This window comes from Enoplosus armatus, chromosome 1 (genome assembly GCF_043641665.1).
Source record: "Enoplosus armatus isolate fEnoArm2 chromosome 1, fEnoArm2.hap1, whole genome shotgun sequence".
In the NCBI taxonomy this organism is placed as follows: domain Eukaryota; kingdom Metazoa; phylum Chordata; class Actinopteri; order Centrarchiformes; family Enoplosidae; genus Enoplosus; species Enoplosus armatus.
The window spans coordinates 6,802,491-6,824,521 of NC_092180.1; the positions used below are offsets into that span (position 1 = coordinate 6,802,491).

The 22,031-nt window shown below is 41.8% G+C and overlaps 1 protein-coding gene across 2 annotated transcripts in view; it reads right to left on the reverse strand.

Annotated features, from left to right (window-relative positions):
- Positions 1 to 6,079: 6,079 nt before the first annotated feature.
- Positions 6,080 to 22,031, reverse strand: part of znf609b (zinc finger protein 609b) — a 43,757-nt gene continuing 27,805 nt past the window's right edge. Inside the window, exons 3-8 of one of the 2 annotated variants that reach the window (XM_070904612.1) lie at positions 12,789 to 12,876; positions 8,747 to 10,508; positions 8,150 to 8,698; positions 7,666 to 8,032; positions 6,421 to 6,801; positions 6,080 to 6,153 (exon numbers count right to left, since the gene is read on the reverse strand). In XM_070904612.1, coding sequence (XP_070760713.1) covers positions 6,080 to 6,153; positions 6,421 to 6,801; positions 7,666 to 8,032; positions 8,150 to 8,698; positions 8,747 to 10,508; positions 12,789 to 12,876 — 3,221 coding nt within the window. Of the gene's footprint in view, positions 6,154 to 6,420; positions 6,802 to 7,665; positions 8,033 to 8,149; positions 10,509 to 12,788; positions 12,877 to 22,031 lie in introns of both variants that reach the window. The other variant, XM_070904602.1, reaches the window with a different exon arrangement.

Here is a 22,031-nt window from a genome sequence, read left to right on the forward strand (position 1 = left end):
CTCCCTCTCTCTCCGGCCCTCCTCCCTCTGCCGAACTGAGAGCATAGAGGATAATCAGATTTCACATTTACACTCAACAAAATCATCCCCGGCGTAATCACTCCCCGTCACTGATGTTGCATTATGCTAATGCACAGAGCGCACTCTCAGTTCAGGAGCATTAGGGGCAGTTAAAAATATCCCAACTGACTGAGAGAAGTGAATGCCACAGCACACGCAGATCAAGTTTTAACAGCGTGTACTTTGCAACTAATTATTATTTTATTTTTCAATCCATTAGAGTATTTTGTTCAGTCCATAAATTAGTGACAAAATGCTCAATTTGCATAATGTGTCTGATCAACTGTTGAAAACTCAAAAGATGTTCAATTTGAAATTATATAGAGCTGAAAAAAGAAGCAAAGCCTCACGTTTGAGAAGCATGTGCCAAAGATGTTTTTGACTTAAAGATCCCCTCAGACATGTTTCAAGACTTGACACAAAATACTCTGCTTTGAATAATAATTTCTGATGGGGTTTTTACACACACATACAGACACAAAAAACATCAATAAACTAATTACAAATTCTTAAAATTACATCTACTCCTCCCTAATTGAAAAATCCAGAAAAAATGAATGATGACTGGCACAAAATCCTGCTGGTACACTCAGATTTAAGGGTTTCCTGTGGAGCTTTTGACCTCAAGTAGGGCTACGAAGCTGTTTCTGAAGCCGTTTTGTTTATCTCATGCACGCGTACGAGGGCACACAGTTACTCCTGCCGACGGTGTCACACTACGCCACTAATCAACAGGTGGCGGTAACTCACCAAGATGTGCTGCAATGCACCAGTAAAGTCAGGGTAGAAAAAGACTGCAAGCTAGTAAACATGGAGGTAAACAACGCTGGACTTAAAATACTTGAATACGTTTTATGAGGAAGTAAATGCACTCTAACACATTTGTTTGACCTCAAGGATGAAATGAATGTAAATATAACTTTTGTTTGTTTACAAAAAAACTGTACAGGGCACCTTTAAGGTGAGCACAGAGAAACTTTCTTCCGTCAGCAGATTCATGTGAATACATCATTCTGCACAGTGAAGTCACAATAAGCGAAACACATTTTTGAGAGGAGGGACTTAAAGACATTAGTTGATTCTCAAAATTGATCAAAATTGAAAATTAGTCAGCAGTAAAACTCCTTAAAACAGGCTCAAATCTAACATTTGCTCCAGCTGAGACGGACCGTGGCCTCCTCAGAGACGCTGCTCTCCTGTGGCCGGACGCCACAGTGCAGCTTCCATATTCTAATGTGTGTTTCCAGCGTCATTCTTTCGACATCTCCAGTAAAGGAGGATTCATTAAAAAGCAATGTTGGACATGTATGTCCTGCCTTCTTGTGACTTTAGACTAAAAACTGTAAATCAGTTTAATGACAGTCCACTCAGAAATGCTTGCAAAACTTGCACAATGAGTACTTTTACTTTTGATACTTTTTACTGAAGTAAAGGTTCGAGTAGAACATTTTCACTTGTAATGCAGCGATTTAAGTGAAATAATTACTCCATGATGACTTACACTTTTCTTTTCTCGACTTTGAAGGTTGATGAATATTGCTTAGAAGACAAAACTTGCACAAACAACTTAATGGTAGTTGAAATTAGGATCATTTAACAGTATTGTTATCTTACCTGTACAGCGGCGACAGAGCAGAAACCATTGAGCAGTCCCCAGGACAGATTGTCTCATAAAAAGATTTATTTTTTTCCAGCCCAAATTTACAAAGGCAAGTTACAGAGTATTGTATAAAAAAGAACCATGGTAATGTACACTTTACACAAACTCCTGAAGGGCGGGAGAAAGGAGGAGAGGGCGAAGAGTTCTGAATTTCTCACACAGAAAGAAAATGAAGACATTGTAAACATCCTTGCAAGCACCAGAACTGGTACTTTTTTTTTTGAGGGGGGGTGGGGGGAGGTTTGTGTGACAGTAGGTGGGTCGGGAAAGAACAAACGAGCAAGTGTCTCTGTGTTTTCACAGAAGAATGTTCAACTAGGCACCAATTGAGACAACTGCTGGCCAATAAATATACTCTTCACCATGAAACAAATACAGTCCTGCAACATACAAGAGCCAAGCACTTTCCAATATGTTGATAGCAAACATTACTTTTCTGGCTTTTCATACACTTTAGTATATTATATGGTTTTCACTGGGCTTTGCTTACTACTGAGATAACATTACTACTCTCAGAGAGAGAGAGAACAAATGCACTTGTCACAACCATTGTCTGATAAAACTATATGCACTGTATGCAGTCTGCTGGTACTAAAACCCACTGACTTTAATGACAACATCACAGCTGCCTACCCTTACAGATTAAGTACAAGTCAAACACCACCACATTCAGCTTATTCATGTCAGCCATTCTTCTTTAAAATGCGCAAAAAAGTCAAAAGATATACCACCTTGCAAACTTCCGTGGGACGAGAAAGTGGCAACTTATTTACTGGGAATGTCCGAGAACCTCAAAACGAAGAGCTGCAGTTTCATAATCGTGAGTAGTGTCTCAACAAACAGCCGACATCCACCTTCACAGGGTGTTAGACAGATTAGATAGATTAACTGGTGGCTTATGGACTCCAACACATACAGTATTAAATGAGAAAACAAACTACAACAATGGGAACATTAAAAGTGATTGTTAAAACCAAAATGAGTCAAATTAAATTTAATGACAACATGGTCAATATTCTACTCTCACTATAATGCGTCAGAGGAACGTAAAGACTGTTCACAACCCACAACAGCACGGTGTGGCATAAAGCCTTTAATAATTCCCTATTCTGAGCCAATTGTGAATGAACCACTACAGCACATCCAGCTCAGAGCAGGAAATGTGCTTCTTTTCTTTTTTTTCACACCCACAAACAGAAGCCCTCTCAAATCAATGCAAACAGCATATGGATAGAATTTCACTTACAACCCCTGAGGTATAAGAGAACTGTAATTTAAAGCCAAGAGGGTCCTCTGACAGAACAGGCCTTGTTGACAGATTTAGAGTTAACCAGACTGGGTTGAATTTACAGAGTGGCACCAGCAGTTTGAGATCCAAAGGAAAGCCTAGAGCAACGTGCTTCTTTTCAGCTGATGGGGCAACTTCAGCTCTTCAGTCGTGTGTGCGTGATCAAGGTCCCACTTCACTCGTTTTGCTGTGTCAGCTTTTGCTCCAAGCTTTTTACCGGCTCACCCTTCCTTTGTCTGCGTCCGATTGGTTCGTGTTTGCTCTGTAATAGTAACAGCTGAAAGATTTAGTTTTTGGGTTGTTTCATGCGCTCGTGTTTAATGTGCCAGTAGTTGATGTTACAGCACAGGCAGCAACTGAACAAAGAGAACTGGTGTCTGAGGTATCAGACTCACTGGCCCAGTTTTGGACTCATCCAAAGCCGCTGGTAAGAAAGCCATGCTGTCCGAGGTGATTGTGTGTTATAGTGAAGCCACACGAGCAAGCGAAGCACCAAGAGAAATGTTCGCCTTTTGACGGTGCACAATAGCCTAAAATCAGACTGAGTCACCTTTTTATTTTCACTTAATCTGACAGTTTGAGTTGCCATTGAATCACTGAAATCACTGGAGATGTGAACCAAGCTTGTGATGTGTTGACAAAGCAGGAGGTCAAGTGAGTAAAAAAAATAAAAGAAATAAAAGTGCAGCAAGACAACCAAAGCTGGGGCCAAGAAGAAGCACAGCGAGACGTCGAGGGACTCTGCAGCATTAATGATCTGAGCACATAATGTTAAACGCTGTGACAGCCAAAAGCTATTTAACAGTGACAACAGTTGCGTGCTGGGATAAATATAAACATTTATGCACATAAACGTTGGCTAAAAGTCTATATTACAGCAGAAAAATACATGAGTTGAGTGAAATTTCACATTGTTTACAGAAAACAATCAAACCTGACGAGCTGAACGAAGCACAATCTTACAGTAAAACACCAAAACCCCCACAAGTGGCCTAATGCAGTGACGACAACGTCCCGTGAATTCATCGCTTGCTAATGTGGCTTCTCCGTTTTTGAGTGAGTGTAAAGACAGATGTGACCCTTTCATTGTGAGGACAAAAAACAGGACTAATACCAGCATCAGACACATTCAAGGATGAACACAATGATATGGAGTTAAGTATTACTGAGAAAAGAAAACATGAATAGTGTTTATTCTCCATTGAGGTGTATGCGGTCCCTTCGCGAAACATGACGACGTCATCCCTGAAACAAGAACTGAGGGTTCAAAGGAGGATGGGAATCAACAATGACGATGGAAAATGAAAAACTTCAGTCTCAGGCTCTTAAGTCTCTGAAGAAAGCAGCTGTTGCCATATTCCCTCTCCCCGCGAAATATAGCCAAACATTTGTCAAGTTAAGGATATACTGTTGTTTCATGGCATACAATAAGCCAAAGACATAGAGTTGAAATCATTTCAATATGATTCACTTTTTCTTTTCAGTCTTTAATTTAGTTTGACTCCCCCTTTCCCCATCAGTCACCCGACATCCCCTGCCAATTTCTTTCTGCGTGTGACAAAAAAAACAATGCAGTCAAAGAAAGAAAAAAACAACAACAAAAAAACAACAAAAAAAGCTGTTCTGGCAGTCCAATAGTCTCTTTTTGCATTGTATTTGTTGACAGTGCAAAGACTAGATAATCAGCGGGTTGGTGTTTCCTCTGCGTGATCAGGCAGAGTGATGGCTTTGAACCTGGGTTATTATCAGTCCTGTTATAGTCCAAGGTCTGGAAAATTTGGGGTCATTTACGAGGGGAGGGAAAAAAAACGACAATCTGCCTATCCTTGGGGCAGAAGAACTAAAAATATAGATAGAAACACCATTCAACTGATGTCTAAAAGGTAACACCCGGGAGATTTTCTTTTCATGTGAGCCAGTCACATGAATCTTTGCAGGGTTGAGGTGTGACGGTCAGGTTTCCCTGTGAAAGATACAAAGGAAAGAATTATTTATCACCAGATCACCTGTTCATGTATATAAAATGGGTACTGTTTCATAAATGCTTTACACACCTCTCTGTATGAGGTAGGCAGTAATACTAGCAATACTTCTACTTCACTACATGTCAGAGGTAATGATTGGACTTTTTACTTTATTTATTAACCACATTAACTATTTACTTTCTTAGATTAAGATTTTATATATAAAATATATGATCATCTTAAAAATGTGTTTGTTTTTTTCGACACAATATTGTATGTAAAATTGTTTTCTACACTGACAAATTACAACATTAAAATACTGTTTACACATTAATGCATACATGGTTGCAATACAATAATAGCATAGATACAATAATATAGCATGCCGTATAATGAGTACTTTTAGGTACATTTTGCAGATAATACTAATGTACTTTCATGTAAGTAAGAGGACTTTTACTTGTAATGCAGTATATTTTTTGTGGTATTTCTAAGTAAAGGATTTGAATACTCCTTCCACCACTGGAGGTACGTCATTAGTTGTAATGTGTTGGATCTGCAGCCTTCTGAACATTTATTTATCAAATGAATCAATTGTAATTTGAAAGAGCCCCCACTAGATGTCAGTGCAGGCTGCTCTGGCTTAGTGTCTTAGAAGGCTCATTCCACATCTCTATTATCAACACTATGATCCACTTGTCCTCAGAGGACCTACTTAGGATGGATGAGCTGAGGGGCTAAATGCTGCACTGCATATTGTACTAGATTGCAGCAGAGTCGTAAGGGCTTTGTTTGGCCAGGATTTGTTTTCTTTACAGGTTGCTGCCTCGGAGTCTGCAACATAAATGTTGCAAGGAAAGAGTCGAGCAGGGTGTTCTTTTCGCTTCGAATCAAAATCAACCTTGGACAAAGATATTTTTATTTTTACATGACAATCTACATCTGTGCCAGTACTCATAACCTAAATATTTACATAACTTGAGTTATGTGCACTGTTTATATGAAGCACAATGTCAGCACTCCTCATCTATGTGTCTAAATAGGTTTGTGTTTTGTTTCACCGTCAGTCTTTTGTGTGTCTCTCCAGCTAAGGGGGTCTTACCGTTCTCACCTCCGTGGTGGTGGGTAGAGGGAGGGGGTTGCTGCTTGTTGGCTGGCAACAATAGCTGATGAGGAGAGACCTATGACGAGTTGGAAAATGTATGGCTATCAGTGATATTTCCTATTTAGGTTCTGAATTTAGATCGCTGATTGTTTATCTGCCATTATTTAACAGTCTGCATCTACTTACAGTAAGTATTCTGGACTGTGGGCCTTTTTTATTTAAGTAACTGGCATTACTACTTTGCATGTATAGTACCTTATTAAGTATGTAAGAACAGTATAACATTTAGTGTAGTGAATCCACTGTCTAACAGCAGAGATGGGACGACTGAGGACTGACTGACCTGTGGCGTAGGACAGGTCATATTGCCCTGAGAGCAGGGGGTATCCCAGGTGGTGGTGAGAGGGCATGATGCGCTGGGAGGGCGAGGATCGTGGTCGGTCCACGTCTCTTTCTCTTTCCCTCTCACGCTCCCTTTCCCGATCTCTGTCTCCACCAGCTCCTCTATCCTGCTCCCTCTCCCTGTCATGGGGTGGCTTGTCGCCTACTGTGGGGGATTTGCTCTTGTATTGGCTGGCGTGCTGATGCAGGATATCCAGGGCTTTGGAGTCTGTTGCCGTTTTGGTGACAGTAGGGCTAGCGCGAGATTTGTCGCTGCATTCCTCACCTCCGGCTATTTTACTGCCATATGGAGAAAATGGATAGCCTCCAGGTAGGTACGAACCTAAGAGCGACGAAGAACATTGAGGGTTCAAATTTGGGTTTATATGGAATACAAATGTGACAAGTGATGACTGATTATTCTCATTAATGCTTACATCAATCAAGCTGAATGGTAAACGCAATTGATTTTTGGTCACTAACCAGTCCATTTTGACTTCTGGACAAAATCTCACATCATCCGTTTAATAGGGCTACATCCAAGTATTGACAGTTAAAAGAGTCTAGTTCCAGCACATTTTCTCTACATGGGATCATTTTGATCTTGAAATTGAAAACACACACTGTAAATATTGCAATGTTGTTGACCACATTTGGCAATGGCAAATTTGGCATTTTCATTTCATTTACAAAAGGAAAGTGGCTTAGGACCAGCATTCTCTCTACTGTGCCCACATGGATGTTTTATGTAAGTTATCAACAGTACGGTTGCCATGTTTTGTGGTGAATCACCAGCCACGTCGGTGTGATAAAAACTAAAACTAAACTTATTCTTTGAGCTACATATATCAGATCAGACCTCCAAGAATTTGTGGATTAACACAAATTCAACTGCTCCCAGTAGTCTTTATAAGAGCTTGCAATTTAGCCAACCCCTGAATGGAAGGATGCCTGCAATGCTTTCTAGTATTCAACATTTTCCACAAGTAATTATCCTATTCAGAACCACCGTTAGAAACATATGTCAAACAGAATCAATCCTTTATTGACTTGACCTATCTAACTTACAGGCAGATTACACCCATGCTGTGTTTTGCCCCCAACAACCTCCACCAAAATCTTTCATACAACATATTATTTTTTGTCTAGGAGTGTATAAAAAAACCTTGATATTTTACATGTATTTGGTGTTAATCTAATGTCATACCTGGGTAATTCTGCATCATGACTGAGGGCATTCCCCTGTATCCAGGGTGGTTGGGGTCATAGCCTTGTCCATAGGGGTAACCATGCATGTAGGGCATGTAGCCTTGGTGCTGTGCTAGTGGTGATGAGAACTGCATGTGGGGATTAGAACGAGAGTCTTTGCTCATGATCCGGTGGTCCTCAGAAGTGATTCTGGGATCACTACCCTCTTTGCCATCCTCCTTGGGCCCACTTTGACTGTCCTTGGGCCTCGGCCTATCCTCCTTTAATTTACGATCACGTTCCCGTTCTCTGTCCCTTTCATCTTTCCATCGAGGTTGTTGTTGCTGGTGTTCATCGTCAGCTTGGGGCTTCTGGATCTCGGGGTACTGCTGAAGGCGGGAAAGAAGGTCCAAGTCAGCACAAATCAGCATCTACATATTGAAGTAACTCTAAAACATTCTTACAACAGATTCACAGGCATATATTCTAACATTGGTATTTACCTGTCTGTACCACATGGCCTGCTCCATCCCTGCCTGACCTCTGGACTCCAGTGCTTGCTTGGAGTCTTCCTTTCCATGGTGGCCTCCTTCAGTCAGCTTCATCTTTAGCCCCTCAGCTTGCTGGGACTTTGGGTCCTCCCCCTTTATGCTTCCCAGGGATTTGGAGGAGGGCTCAGGGGGGGAGTCCCTGGATTTGCTCGGGGGCTGTGGAGTCTTTCCAAGGTCAGACTGACTTGGGGCTTTGGAGAGGCTTGGCAGCATTGGGCTCTTTTGTTTCCACTCCTCCTTCATGGACGCTTCTCGTTCTTTTATGGCTACGTCTGACTTCTTCTCAGCAGCACGATGCTGTTCAGCCATCTGTCGTTGCCGCTCTTCATACTGTTGCCGGTAGGCTGGGTTGGTGTTCATCAAGTGGTTATGGTAAGCTTGATCAGGATGGTATGCATATGGGGGAACATAAGCATACTGGTTGTAGTAAAGAGGTTGCATGTACATGTTAGATCGCTGTTGGATGACTGAGGGTTGCGGTTGCGGTTGCGGTTGCGGTTGCTGCTGCTGCTGCTGCTGTTGCTGCTGTTGCTGCTGCTGGCCAGGAGCACTGCTGTCAGGTTTGCGGTCTTCATGAACCTCAACCTTGACTTTTTCCTCACCTTGATCCTGGTCATCATCCTTTTTGATCTTAACCTGGCCTTCAGCCACTGGCGTGCCTGGATTGGGCCCACCGGGACTGGGGTTGACGTAATTGGGTGAGTAATAAGTCTCATAGCCGGGATAGTACGGGGAATCTTTGTTGGGTGTCTGGTTTGGAAAGAGCGCTTTTTTGACACTTTCCCTAATGGCTTGGTCCTCTGTCCTGACTTTGACGCCTTCTAGTTTCCCTTCACCATCCTCACCAGCATCTGAAATGTCTGAATATGCTGGGCTATTGGTTTTGACTGAAGAGTTGTCAGCACCATTCTGGTTCCCCACATGAAGTGGAGTAAGAGGCTGTGGCATTCCACTACCATCTATCCGACTGGCTACACCAATGGATGGGCTAGGGGCATTGTCAGAAAAGCTGTAAATCTTGTCAGCCTCAGCCTTGATACTGGCCAAGCGACTCTGATGTGGATCTGAGGAACCATTGAGGAGTCCTTCCCCCTTAATTCCTTGATCACAAGGTTCAGAGTATGGAAGCTTTCCTTCCTCCAGTTTTCCTCCCTTTCCCGGAGGCTTGGGGCTGTCAGCCTCCTTCCCGCCATCTTTTTTCTTCTTGTCTTTCTTCTTCTTGTCTTTGGAGCTACTTGGGGCAGGATCTCCAATGGCAGGGGGTTTTGGCTGTGTGCCCTTCATTTGAGGACTCTTGGGGATTCCTTGTATCATTGGGGTAAGCCCCGGGGAAGAATTTGGGTTTCCAGGAGGAAAAGGGTACATCTGCTGGGAACCTGTAGAGCCAGGGCCAATGGGCCGTGGTGACTTCATATTTTTCTGAGCCATTTTATCAGCCTTTGTGCCAGTGCTACCCTTTTTGGACTTGTCTAATCCTCTCTTATCATCTATACCATCATTACTGGCCTCATCAGTGAGACATAGCCCATCTTCACACCCATCCGTCGGTGTACCTCCCGTTTCTGGATCTGTCTCCGCAATTTTCTTTTTACTCTGCTTTGAACCAAACTTGCCAGGAGATGGGGAAGGACTTTGAGCATCAAAGTTCCTGCCTTTTGGAGTAACTGAACGTGCTGGAGACAAGCATCCTTTCTGAGAGATAGATGCTCCATTACAGTTCCCTGGTTCAGGGTGGAGAGTTGAGTCCTCTCCATATTCACTGTCTCCATCTAAGTCCAACTTTATGTCATCATCATTGTGGGCACGGGCTTGGTGGTACTTGAGACCATTTATGTGCTTGTACTTCTTGTTACAGTTAGGGTGTGGGCAGTCAATAAGAACTGGAGAGGGACAGCTGCGATCGAGTGGAGGTGGAAGTGGCTCAGTCTTAATAGAAGGGATAGGGAGACCCGTTGGTCCCGCCCCTCCACTGTTGGAGTTTGTCCGCATACGTTTGTTGCCTTTGGTGTCCTCCGAGCTGGAATTGGGTTCCATGTCTGAGGCTGGTTTGGTCTTGCGTTTTCCAGCTGAGGAGGGACTGGCCTTGATGTCCTCTGTGTTGCTGTTAGGTGGGGTGCGACGCTCTGATGGCGTTTGGCTTCCCCTCCGGCCCTTGCTGTTAGAGGCAGCACGAGTCTTGTTGTTGGTGGTGCCCTTGTTGTCTGATGAGTTGCTGTTTTCGTTGATAGGGGTGTTGCTATTCGGTCTCATTCGCTTACCTCGACCACGGCCATTCCTCATCTCCAGATCACTTGTAGGGGATTCGCAAAACCTGCAGTAGTGGCAAAAATCACGTATAAGAGTACCAGTGGTTGATTTCAATACAACTCAGTGCTTTAGTTTAGATTCTGAAATAACACAATGGAAATTCAGCTACTAATTCATTTTTTAATTAACATTGCTGTGGGGACTGAATAATATAATGCAAACTTTTTTTTTTTACCTTATTGGACTTTTTCATTTTTATAATTTTACAATATTAAATTACTGTGAATATGATTGGCTTTTTTGACAATGATCAACAGTCTTTCATGAAAAATGACAACAAATCTCTACAATTGATCTTAGTAAGTACAAAGACAAAACAAAAATAAGCACTCTACCCCAATAACTATCACACTATCATACATCCACATTGGTGCAGTCAATTGTTATCAGTGTAATGGGGATCACCTCTGTGTAATGAAGATGTGACAAGTGATCTTATGTTAGATACACTTGTATCTGGAAAGTCCAGATGTGTTTCACAGCTACTCTGCAAACTCCAGTTACCTTGATTATCTGCTAGGCAATCACATAGAACCAAAACATTTGATTCTCAAGGTAAAAGGAAAGAAAGGTCAGTTTTTGGCAGTTGTAATACTCTTTAAAAGGCCTTTATATCTATGCTCTTGATGGCATTATTGTTTTGCTCTACTCAAGACATATATACAAGATTTTAGGTTATTTCTGTGCTTGGCTTTCTATAGTTTGTTCTACAGGAGGTTTGTTTATATTTCCGCTGGGAATCTCATACACATATTGTTGTTATGTATTGTATTGGTATGCCAAATAACATGCCATAATTACACACTGTCTCATAGGACATTCAGAAATCCGAAAACAAGTCTTAACAGTAATACCAATGATGACAATAGTAGGGAGGGGGTTTAAGTCCTTTTCAGTTCCGAACCCATTATAAACAAGGGCAATGATATCAAAATATGTACACCATTGTTCTGTCTCTGTCCTCTCATAACATACCAACCTGATATGTTGTGCACTATAAGTGAGTAAGCACTTTAAACAAAGCCACATGACTTTCCAAAATGAAGGACATGTAAACATGAAAAGACAGCAGTGAACATTCTCGCTGCTTTGTAATCAAAACATACAGTCATTCAAATACTTAAAATAGCAGTTTGGCCTTATCTCTCCATAACAGTAATGTAATTATCTTTCTGCACAGCAGTGAAGGTTAGCAATCTGTGACAAAGAGAGACACCGGGCTGGTATGACTCACAGCTTCCTCTCTCCAAACAATTTCAGCCCCAGCAGGAGATGTGAATACATCCGTAGTCTGAGAGTGGTAGAGGAATTTAGACTCATTACAAGCCCAAGTTTATATTCAGTTCGTTGAAAGCTTTCTGAATTATTCATGGTGTGTCCTTAATGTAGTCGTGCAGCAAACTGTAAGACTATCTTGGAGCAAATACAGCCCAGCAAACCTCACTTACTGAACATTATTGTGATATACTGTGATACATTAGTGTGATACAGCCTCTCCTTGCTTTCCATTAGCACTGCTTTAATCTTGATTTTTTTTTTCTATTGCACTTAACCATGCATTTCAAATATAGATTTATATTTACATTTAGATACCGTGCAGGTGTTCAAAATCAAAGTGCTAAGAAATGTATTTTACATAACCTGTGTATTTTGCATAACAAAGCAAAATACCCAGAAATTACAAACACTTTAAGCTACCGCCCACATAACACTGATCTAAGAAATTGCAGCCGTTGTGATAGAAAATATTATACAGTGTTGAGGAAAAGCTATTAGCCCAATAATTGGATTCTGCAATCAGGCTTGTTAGAGTAGTTTTCCATTTCCAGTACTACCTAGGACAACAGTAGTTTGCCAATGAATCCTGTTTCCCCAGACGCAAGATAAAGACTAATATGGACTTGGAACGTCCAGCTGCACATGGGCAAGTTGGTGCATTAGGCTATATATCCTTGAGCTGATGCTACTACAGCAGATTCATATCGCACAGAATACGAAAAGGTTAAGAGACCAAGTGCAGCTTAGATGGAGAGAATTCATCAATGATTTATGGCAATCATGAAGTATTTTCTACCTTGACATTTACAACTACCATGTGTGACAGTAAATTCTTTATGAAGTGCAGATACTATGCAAAGTCAGTGCATGTAGCTTTAGTTTTAACACCAAACAAGTGATGCCATTAATAGAACAAGTGCAAATTAAATGACGCATATTTAAACATCACTATGTCCTGCTGCTTTCTCCAGTTGAAATAAAAACTAAACAGGGCGATGCTCCTTACCTCGGGGGAGCCCAGTCATGCCGTGTACAGTCCAACAGGGTGCCCACATATGTCTTGTTTCTCCAAGTAACGTTGACGACCAGCATGCCTGTGAGACAATGAATTAAAGAGGTCATTCATATTGTGTTAACTATGATAATAATGCAAATTACACAGAAAAAAAAAATACAAACACAACAGAGAATGTTTTACAGTGAGATTCGTGTATAACTGTCTGCACTAAGTGAGCAAAAAGTGCATCGTGGCTGCATCAAGGCGTTGATCTTTGCTACAGGGTGTTATATGCAAGACAATTATACAAGTCAAAAGATCCTTTTTTAATCTTCTTCACACAGTAAAGCCGCGGGGGAAAGACTGACTTATATCTTCTAAATGACTTGGAAGAGACTCAACTGCAGTCAGTATTGTAGAACCTGTATAAGATACTGGCAGAAGGGCTCACTAAGAATGATCGCACTGAGGTTACCAGGGAATACTCTCTGAACACCCTTTCCATTTAAATAAGCCATCTCACAGTGCAGGAGATTTCCCTGAAGGAGAATTTTTTGAAGGCAAATATTTTTTTTTGCAGTCCTCTATCTCAGCATGGAAATTCACTACCTTGGGGAGAATATGGATCTACTACTGCAGCTTCTTAAAAACAAGCAACAAGCTCCTGGGTTAAACCAATTCAACGTGAAGGGTTCAGTTTGACAGACTGTAACGGAGTGTGCAATAGAAGCTTCTTGACTTCACTGGTATTGCTGCAATCTGTCACACTTAGAAGCTTCTGTGTTGCCATTTGGCGAGTGTGAATTTGGTGGCACTCGTTGTGAGCTACACAATCCGACCTGTGCCGAGTGCGATACCTGACCTCGCATTTAAAATTTAAAATTAGTTCCGCGAGATCACACGACTCTCTATGTAATGTTTCTTCTGAAGAAACCAAATACTGTTCATCTGGCAACAGCTTGCATGTTGTCAACATGTCAAAATCAAGCATGCAGATTTGTACAAAATTACAACGCTAAAGCCCTGCCCTTTGCCCATTTAACTGCAGTAAATACAATTCATGTTAATGCAAAGAATATAGCATCGAGTGGCTGCTGTTAAAAGACATTTTAAATAGACAGCATGGTGGAGGCAGATGAATGATAATTTGCAGATATTGCCTGTAAATTCCAAAGTAAAGCATCCACCAAACAGCGTCAGAGGATTAGGAGCAACGGCTGTGCACAAAAACATTCTGAATTTATTGCCCCCACCATCCCCCTCGCTCCCCGGTGGTGACCTCAGCTTGCCACTTCAGCACTGCAGAGAAACTGGAGGCTGCAGTGAGCTAACTTATCTAATGGCACAGGAATGCTGGCTGGCAGCTTCCGTCCCTCCGAGCATTTTATTAGCTTAGGAAACCTCTCTCCTTCACCCTCACCCTCATTTCCTTTTTTCAATGGTATAACCATCCCTGGCTTACAATCTTTTTCCCTCCCACACACAAGTCACGGTTCAGACCTCATTTTTCTCTCGCTGCCTCTGGCATAAAGCAGCGAGTGTATAAGGCATTTATATATGTTTACAGGAACCTGCTGACACTTGGCCACAAGTCTCTTCCTTCACCCTATGGCCTGAAAATATGAGTGCTTGGTCAAGGCTAGATCCAACTGCAAATGCCGTTTGTGTGAGAGCAAGGTAGTGGAGAGGTTCTCGAGTTCAGATTTCTGTCACATTAAAAGAACACAGACCTTTTCTAAAACGCCTTCAACAGCCCGCCCCCCCTAAGCTCTCCAAACACTCCAACACAAAATGGCTCTGGCAGCTGGTTGTGGCAGGATGTAAATCAAGGCAGGGCAAATGAATGACTAGTCTTTCATGATGTGCAGGATGTAGTCTTCCCAGCTTTCTCTAGCAAGGGGTTTAGAAATTATACCATGAGTTGTTAGAAGTCTTTAATCATTTTAAATTAGCATTCAGTCTTTATGTTAGACTGTCTCCTCACTTCAGTAGCTGTGACAAAGGATCAGCATGGATGGGATTTTAGTGTTACTGTTGCCAGTACTAATCAAAATTGTCTCAAAGAAATAGTTGAGCATTTTGAGAAATGTGTTTACTTGCTTTTGTTTTGCCAAGACTTAGATGAGAATATTTATACAACTCTCATAATTTTTAGCTTTGGTACGATCCAGGCTATTTATCCAGTTTCCAGTCTTTATTCTAAGATAATCGGGAGTAGCTTTGTATTTAGTGTTTTACCTCTTTACCTCTAACTCTTTTGGCGAGAAAGCAATAAATATATTCCACACAACGTCAAACAATTCCTTTCAGGATCCTTATTTTCATACTTATGACTATATGTAATTAATGTATTTCACAAGTGTAAATTACAAAATGAAGCACATGCTTACATAATAAAACTAAATTAATTCAAATGAACATTGAATTTTATTCAAATGCAATAAACCAAAACGACAAAGTGTAACACTTTTTAAAAAATATACTGGAAATACAGACATCTAAGTTGGTACTACTGGAACCCAAGTCGGCACTGATACAGCAATAAATACCTGTTAACTTAGCATCAAGATCAAGAGTTTTGGATTTCCTGTAATTCCTCCCACAGATTTCCTCAAACTCAGTCAAGCTGAGTGAGAAGTATCTCAAAAACCATCTTCAAGCTACTGCAAAGCTTTTTTTTTTTTCTCAACATGACTCAGGTCTGACCTTTGGCTCGGTTATCAAGGACTTGTTCTCAAGAAATTCCATAGTGTATTTGGCTGAGTGATACGGATCACTGTCCTGTTGGAACATAAATCTTTGCCACAATCTGAATCTCCCTGCATTTCCCTCAACTACAACTCTCAGGTGTCTGCCACTGAAAAGCAGCCCACGGCGTAGGGTTGCAAACACTTTGCCTCATGAATGCGAAAGTGGACAACGTGATGAATCAACCAATCTTATTGAGCATTTACACTCCCAGAAATAATGTGTTATCAGTGGCAAAAGGCGAGTAAACCCTTGAATCATTAAGCACCCTATAACACATGGATACGGCAGCAATGGAAAATGTGTTTAACTACTGCTATTGCTAATGGACGTAGACATCCACCATCACTAACAAATATGCAACAGAAAACCCTGTAAAACTTTAACATTATAGGCCAATAGCTCAATTTTCGCTCCATCAGTTTCTTTGCTTCAAGCTCAGAGGCTCCGAGTGGTGTCCTTCTGGCCACCCTCCCATGTTGAAGCCAAGGAACTCTGTAATCCTGTCAGAGTGGTCCTTGGCTTCTGGGTCACCTCAGATCTCTGCAATCCTTTCTGTGAATGCTAATAAAGTAGTTCCTTGGGCGTTATGTGGGACATCTCAAGGACATTCAAAGAAATTTGGATGCATCTCAACTCAAATGGGAATGGTGCTAAAAAAGCAAGACATGGTTACTAACTCGAAGTGTTGCCGCACTTCATGTTTAATCAATTTGTTTGAAAAAGGCAAGTTAGATTTATGCTGTTCAGGGCTTTCAGTGTGTTGAACAGAAACTGAAAATGACAGACCGAGTCATCATATCATATTCCTCATCTCGGGCATAAGTGAAAAGGCTTTTCACTGCTGACACCAAAAAGTTGCATCAGAGCTCTGAAATTCAATTTCCAAGCCAAATAGTTAAGTCTGAGGTAAACAACCTGGATTATTCTAAACTAACAAGAAAATCATTTTACATCATTATTGCAATACTGTAATTCTACTTGATTCTTTGCTTAAGTCGTATTGATTATTTTGTGGAGATAATGATTCTTTCAGAGCAAAGTGAAGTGAAGCACAATAATCAGTTCAACCACACTGCGTACAAAAGTAGACATATTTTCTTATCAAAAATGTACCTTGTTCAGGACCTCTTCATTAATTAACTTCTTAATCATTATTGTGTTGATACACATTGTTTTGACTCGACTACTTAATAATGTCTCTTAACAGCGGGGATATAAATTCATAGAATTTATTTGCAATATCATAAAAATGTGCTCATGGTTTTGCAATGAGGTAAAGATCAAGTTTCAATGCTGAAAGCCATTTGAATTTATCTGTACACTTTGATCCTAGGAATCATTTTCAAGCTGTCGGGACAAAGATGTCAACGCCAAGTCTGTATAAACATGGAAAGCCCTTGAAAAAATAACCCAAACAAATTTCACTGTGGCAGAAAGCAAAATTATTGCACAAGAAGCTGACTTTCCATGCATGATCATTTGTTTACACACGGGGAGTTACATATCGTGTTTGTGTGAGCCATGATCTCTCTCTCTCTTTACTGACCGGATTTGTTTCTGGGGAAGAAACAGGCTGATTTGGAGCAAACCCAGCCCCCTCACAAGGGGTGGCTTGGGGGGCCACCCCTTGTGTCTGCCTTATTAGGGTCACCCATGACAGCTGAGTGAAGCCCACATTACTGAGAGGAATTGGCCTGTAATTTTACCACTCATTTCCTTTCAATGCTGTCGAACAACAAATGGCAGCCCTCCTTATGCACCAAACTCCACTGCGTACTTGTATAGGATTACTTGAACAAGAGGGTAATGTGAGGGGACAAATTAAGTCGGGAGTAGGTTGTCTGCTGCATGGGTGACTGCCCCCTCCAGCCCTCCCCTCCCCCTCCTCCCTGCTTAACACATTTCATTAGGTTGCAGTAGGGCCAAAATATCAGGTCCTCTGCTGCTGGTGAGGGCCATGGGTTCACTGGCTGACCTCTGCTCTGCCTCAACTCAACAGGAATCCAGTGGGGTTAATGGCATTTTCACTGACTGACCTTGTCAAAATGCCTTTGTTATCTTTGAAAATGGGAGAGCACTTCTGTGTAATGATTGGGTGCGACATTATATGACTGTTCTTGCAAATAAATAAGATTTCTATTTGTCTTGTGTTAAAGAGATTCCCATTAAAACAAGGCAAGTCTCGATTAAAATATAACAACACTTAGATGAACAATTACCAGCACCTGCAATTATCACCTTTTGTACACAGTCAGATACTAAAGTAATTATTGACAGACTTTACAACTCTCTTCGTATCCTGCTAGAAAACAGCCCTTTTCTCATCTCCACTTTCTCTGCACTAAAAAGCGCCACTCATCAAGGTTGCATGTAGACAAGAAAGTGAGAACAATGAGAAAAATAGTGTCAGTATTCATTACGGAGAGAAGATAAAAGATAGCCGGGTGCTGCCATGAGCAATAACTGTAACGTTGATAAATGAAGCGTTTGAGCATTCAAGTGTCTGAGCATGTTTCCAACAGCCCATTTTAAGAGTGTTTCTGCACTCGTGGTGCATAAAATGAAGCCGAGCTTGTCCGGTTATGTCAGTGTCAGAATACAAAGTCCTGAGACCGACCTTATCTTAAATCCTGGGCAGACAGGGATTTAGGACGAAATGTATGAGTCACTTACAGCACTGGAGATGCTGGTTGTATAAGTGGAATGGAGTATTAAGTGTTGATGTGCAAATAATAGCGAAAGTTACATTGTAGAGCTCAAACGATTGGTCGATTAATTGAATAGTTGATCGACATAAGATTAAATCGGCAATTATTTAGATTCAATAATCGATTGAGTTGCTGTAAAAATGCCATGGAAGTCGCCAGTTCTCAAATGTTAGCATTTGCCGTTTTCTCTCATATGATAAAATCTTTGGGTTTTGGACAAAAACAAACAATTTAAAAAGATGTCACTTTGGGTAATCTGCCACCAGCAGTTGGTTGCAGCCCCATTGCACTTTCCAAAGTAAATTATATTACAAAGAAAAAGCCAAGAAATACAACACTGATAAAGGTTTACCAATGACCAGGAAATGTGACATGGGTATGGTTGATGATTTTATTTTGAATTTTAGAGCATTCAGGAGGGCCCTATCTGAAAAGTTCAGGCTGCATTCCGGTTCACAAGAGGTAAAAGTGCAAAGTCACTCTCACTGACAAGAATAACAGTCTGTGAGAAGGTCAATTCTCTCATACCACTGAGAGGCAAAGGAAGAGAGCATTAGTATGCTTTCCACATCGCCGCAGCATTATCAGCTGCATGCAGCAGTTTCTCCCTCCACAAAAAAATAAATAAAAATCAGTACATGTTTACTCCTACAGTGGGAGTAGATCACAAAACATGTGTAACAAATGTAACAGCCAAAAAATAAATATTTGACATCTTTACCAACTCTACTTTACTTAAAATGATTTGTAGTGAGGCAAGGAGCAGTTACCTTTAATGGCATCTGGGTAAATCTTCAATCTATCTGTGAAAACGAACCCTCCGGTGTTTTTCCATAAAGGAGATGGTGCTGAGATTAAGAGACAGGTCTGCCAAAGGCGCATTACTCAAACTCTCGTTGACGTGTATATAGCAAACATGATATCTCATGACAACCTCTGGCAAAGCCTGCAATTCCTCCAGGCATATGATTTACATTTCAAGACCATTTAAGTGCTTGAAAAAAATGCAGTTGTCGGCCAATATGAATAGGAACCAAGTCTCTCTTCAGAGATTTGGGTTCACTCAGGCGCCATTTTGGTAACACCACCCAGGGACTAAATTTGTGACTAACAAGACAAGCCTCCTCCCTCACAGAATGGTGAGTCATCTATGTCTTAATTTCCTCGCAGAGTATTATTTCAACCACATATTTAGGAACACTGCTGAATTCTTTACATGGGAGTGTTCATATTTTTTCCCCTGGAAGTTGGCTACTTCCACTCATGCATAGTGAACACTCATGAGGGTAAAGATTGGCTTGGTAGGTTGGAAAGTAAACATGGCTAAGGAACTGGCGAATGAAAATCTGTGGGCTAGGGAAAGAAAAAGGCCTATCACTTTTGTTCTTTTCTTTTCAATACGTCCTCTACTGTTAGCAGAAGTTAGTCTTCTGTGATTGATTTCTCACTCCATCTTCTTTTTGCTCATTGGCCTGGCAGAGGGCTACAGGCCTCCTGAGAATGCTCACTCTTATTTCAAGGACAGTTTCTATTGCGAGTTCACAGAGAGCAGCCACTGCTCGCCTTTGTAAAAACATTTCAATGAGGCCACTGACAGGTGGTCTTCAAAAGAGCAAGGAAGCATAGCTGGCAAGTGAGCTACAGAGCCAAGTGCTCCTTTCATACAATATTCCCCTTCTCAACTCTCTGACAGGGTTGGAGAAATAGCAAAAAAAGAAAAAGAAAAGACACCTCTCAAATGTTTATACAGGAATATCCGTTCCACACTGACCTCTTCTATTCAGATGCCAAACACCTTTTATCTCCTGTGCTAAAGCCAATGCTACAATGATGTAACGTGTGTTGCATAAATAATCCATGAGGCAAACATTTTATCACAAACAGCGTGTATTATTCATCTATTAGGGAGCTTAAGAAGCTGTAGACCTGCTTGGGGAATAGCCTGCTGTGTACTGGAGGGTCATGTGTGTGTATGTGTGTGAGGCTGGGGCGCACTGGCATGGAGCTGCAGTGTTTGGCCAGAGGGGCCCCCTCTGTGTTCCCTCTACCCTGGAGCAGGAGCCAAGGCGTTCTGGGCTCCGTTTCAAGAGCAATAAACTTCTCCAGCATTTTAGAGATGACATTTGGAGGTATCAGCATGCTAAGCCTGGGAGGGGTTGGCCCATCGCTCTGCCGACACGACCCTGGGAGCTGCCACTGCCTCGTCTGTGCTGAGGGGATTTGTGTCAGTGCCGGGCCTTAAAATACCATGGCTCTGCCCCCCCCGCCCCCCTCCTCCTGTCTACGCTTCACTTGCCCCCTGACTGACTGAATGACACAGACTCACCCCTCATCTCATATTATCCATTTTTTCCTCATATACAATACTAAATGCATCAAATTGTGTTTTTGTTCATAGTTTTATGGGTTATTTTGGTCACTCAGCAATCCACGTATACAATCAGGCTGCTATTTAAATCTTGCCATTACCCAGATTTGGCTGAACAGGCTGCTACATCTGTACTCAAATTACACAGGATGAAAAATGCATTCAGCCTCATCAGGCAAGATTCTTGTCGACTCTGACCAAAGGTGCAGCGTCTGTGATCGTATTTTGTTAGGTGTCGCTTGCTTCCTCCTCATCTGTTTCTTTCTCTGGCGCTCGGTAAGTCGGGTGAGGCGCAGACAATTACCGAGAGCCTGTTGTTCATTTACTCCCACAAGGCCGAAAGGCGGAGGTGATGAAGCAGCTGTTGGTTGGCATGCTAAATGAAACGCGCACACACACAGTGCATGCCTAAACAGCTCTGTATGAGACTTGTCATGCAGAGAAGTGGGGGACTGCTCAACTTCACTGCTAATCAGGATGCCTCTGCTATGTCTTTGGGGCCTCTGTTTGTTGCTCTTCCCTGGTATTTGCTTGATTTCCTCATTTGGTTTTCATTTGCTCAGTTGCCCCACAATGAAAGAAGTCTGCTTTCATATGTCTCTGAGGGGGAAACACAGCAGAATGGCAGTGCAGTTTCAAGTAAGCAGCATCTGGGTCTCTTTCATTTTAAAACTAGCCAGTGGGTTGTTAGGGGATCGCACCATTAAAATGATGTAGAAGGAATACACATCTTTGTGTTGTTTAATGTAGTGTGCAAAATGCAATACAATGGAGGCTATCGAGAAAGGTCTCCTTAGAACTCAGTACAGATTCAATCTTGTATTTTAAGAGCACTTTAAGAGGGAGTTCACTGATGGCTGTATATAGCAGCTAAAACCGAATATTCAGGGAACAGCAAAGATTTCAACTACAACAAATTTCTCTGAACACACACAGCAATGAACAAGTTGTGGCATCAGACAACTGAGGGACACTTCATAGTTGCAGTTATCAAATATATCTCTTCCTCCTTTATCACATGGTTTTCTACCCCGACTGTCTAACCGATAGAGGTTTTTCTGAGACACACAAAAAAAAAAAACAGACTTCAAAGAGAGCAAAGTGGGTTGGTTTCTGGACACCCTCCTGGCCTCACAGCTCTGATGGCCATAACAACCTGTGCGCTACACCTGCAGAGTGCCCCCCTCACCTCAACACATACCACCTCCCTACCTCCCCTCTCCACCATACCACTTTTAAAACCACTCAAAAGCTCTCACCAGCCCCCTCCCCACTGAGCCAGATAGAGTAGAATGAGAAGAAAACACAGCCCCATCAGGCCAAACCACTACCTTTTCAGCCAAAATAGCAGCTTTGAGAGAGTGAGTGCAGGCAAAGGACAGACTTGGACTGGGAAAGGGAAGGGGGCAGGGCGAGGGGGAGGGT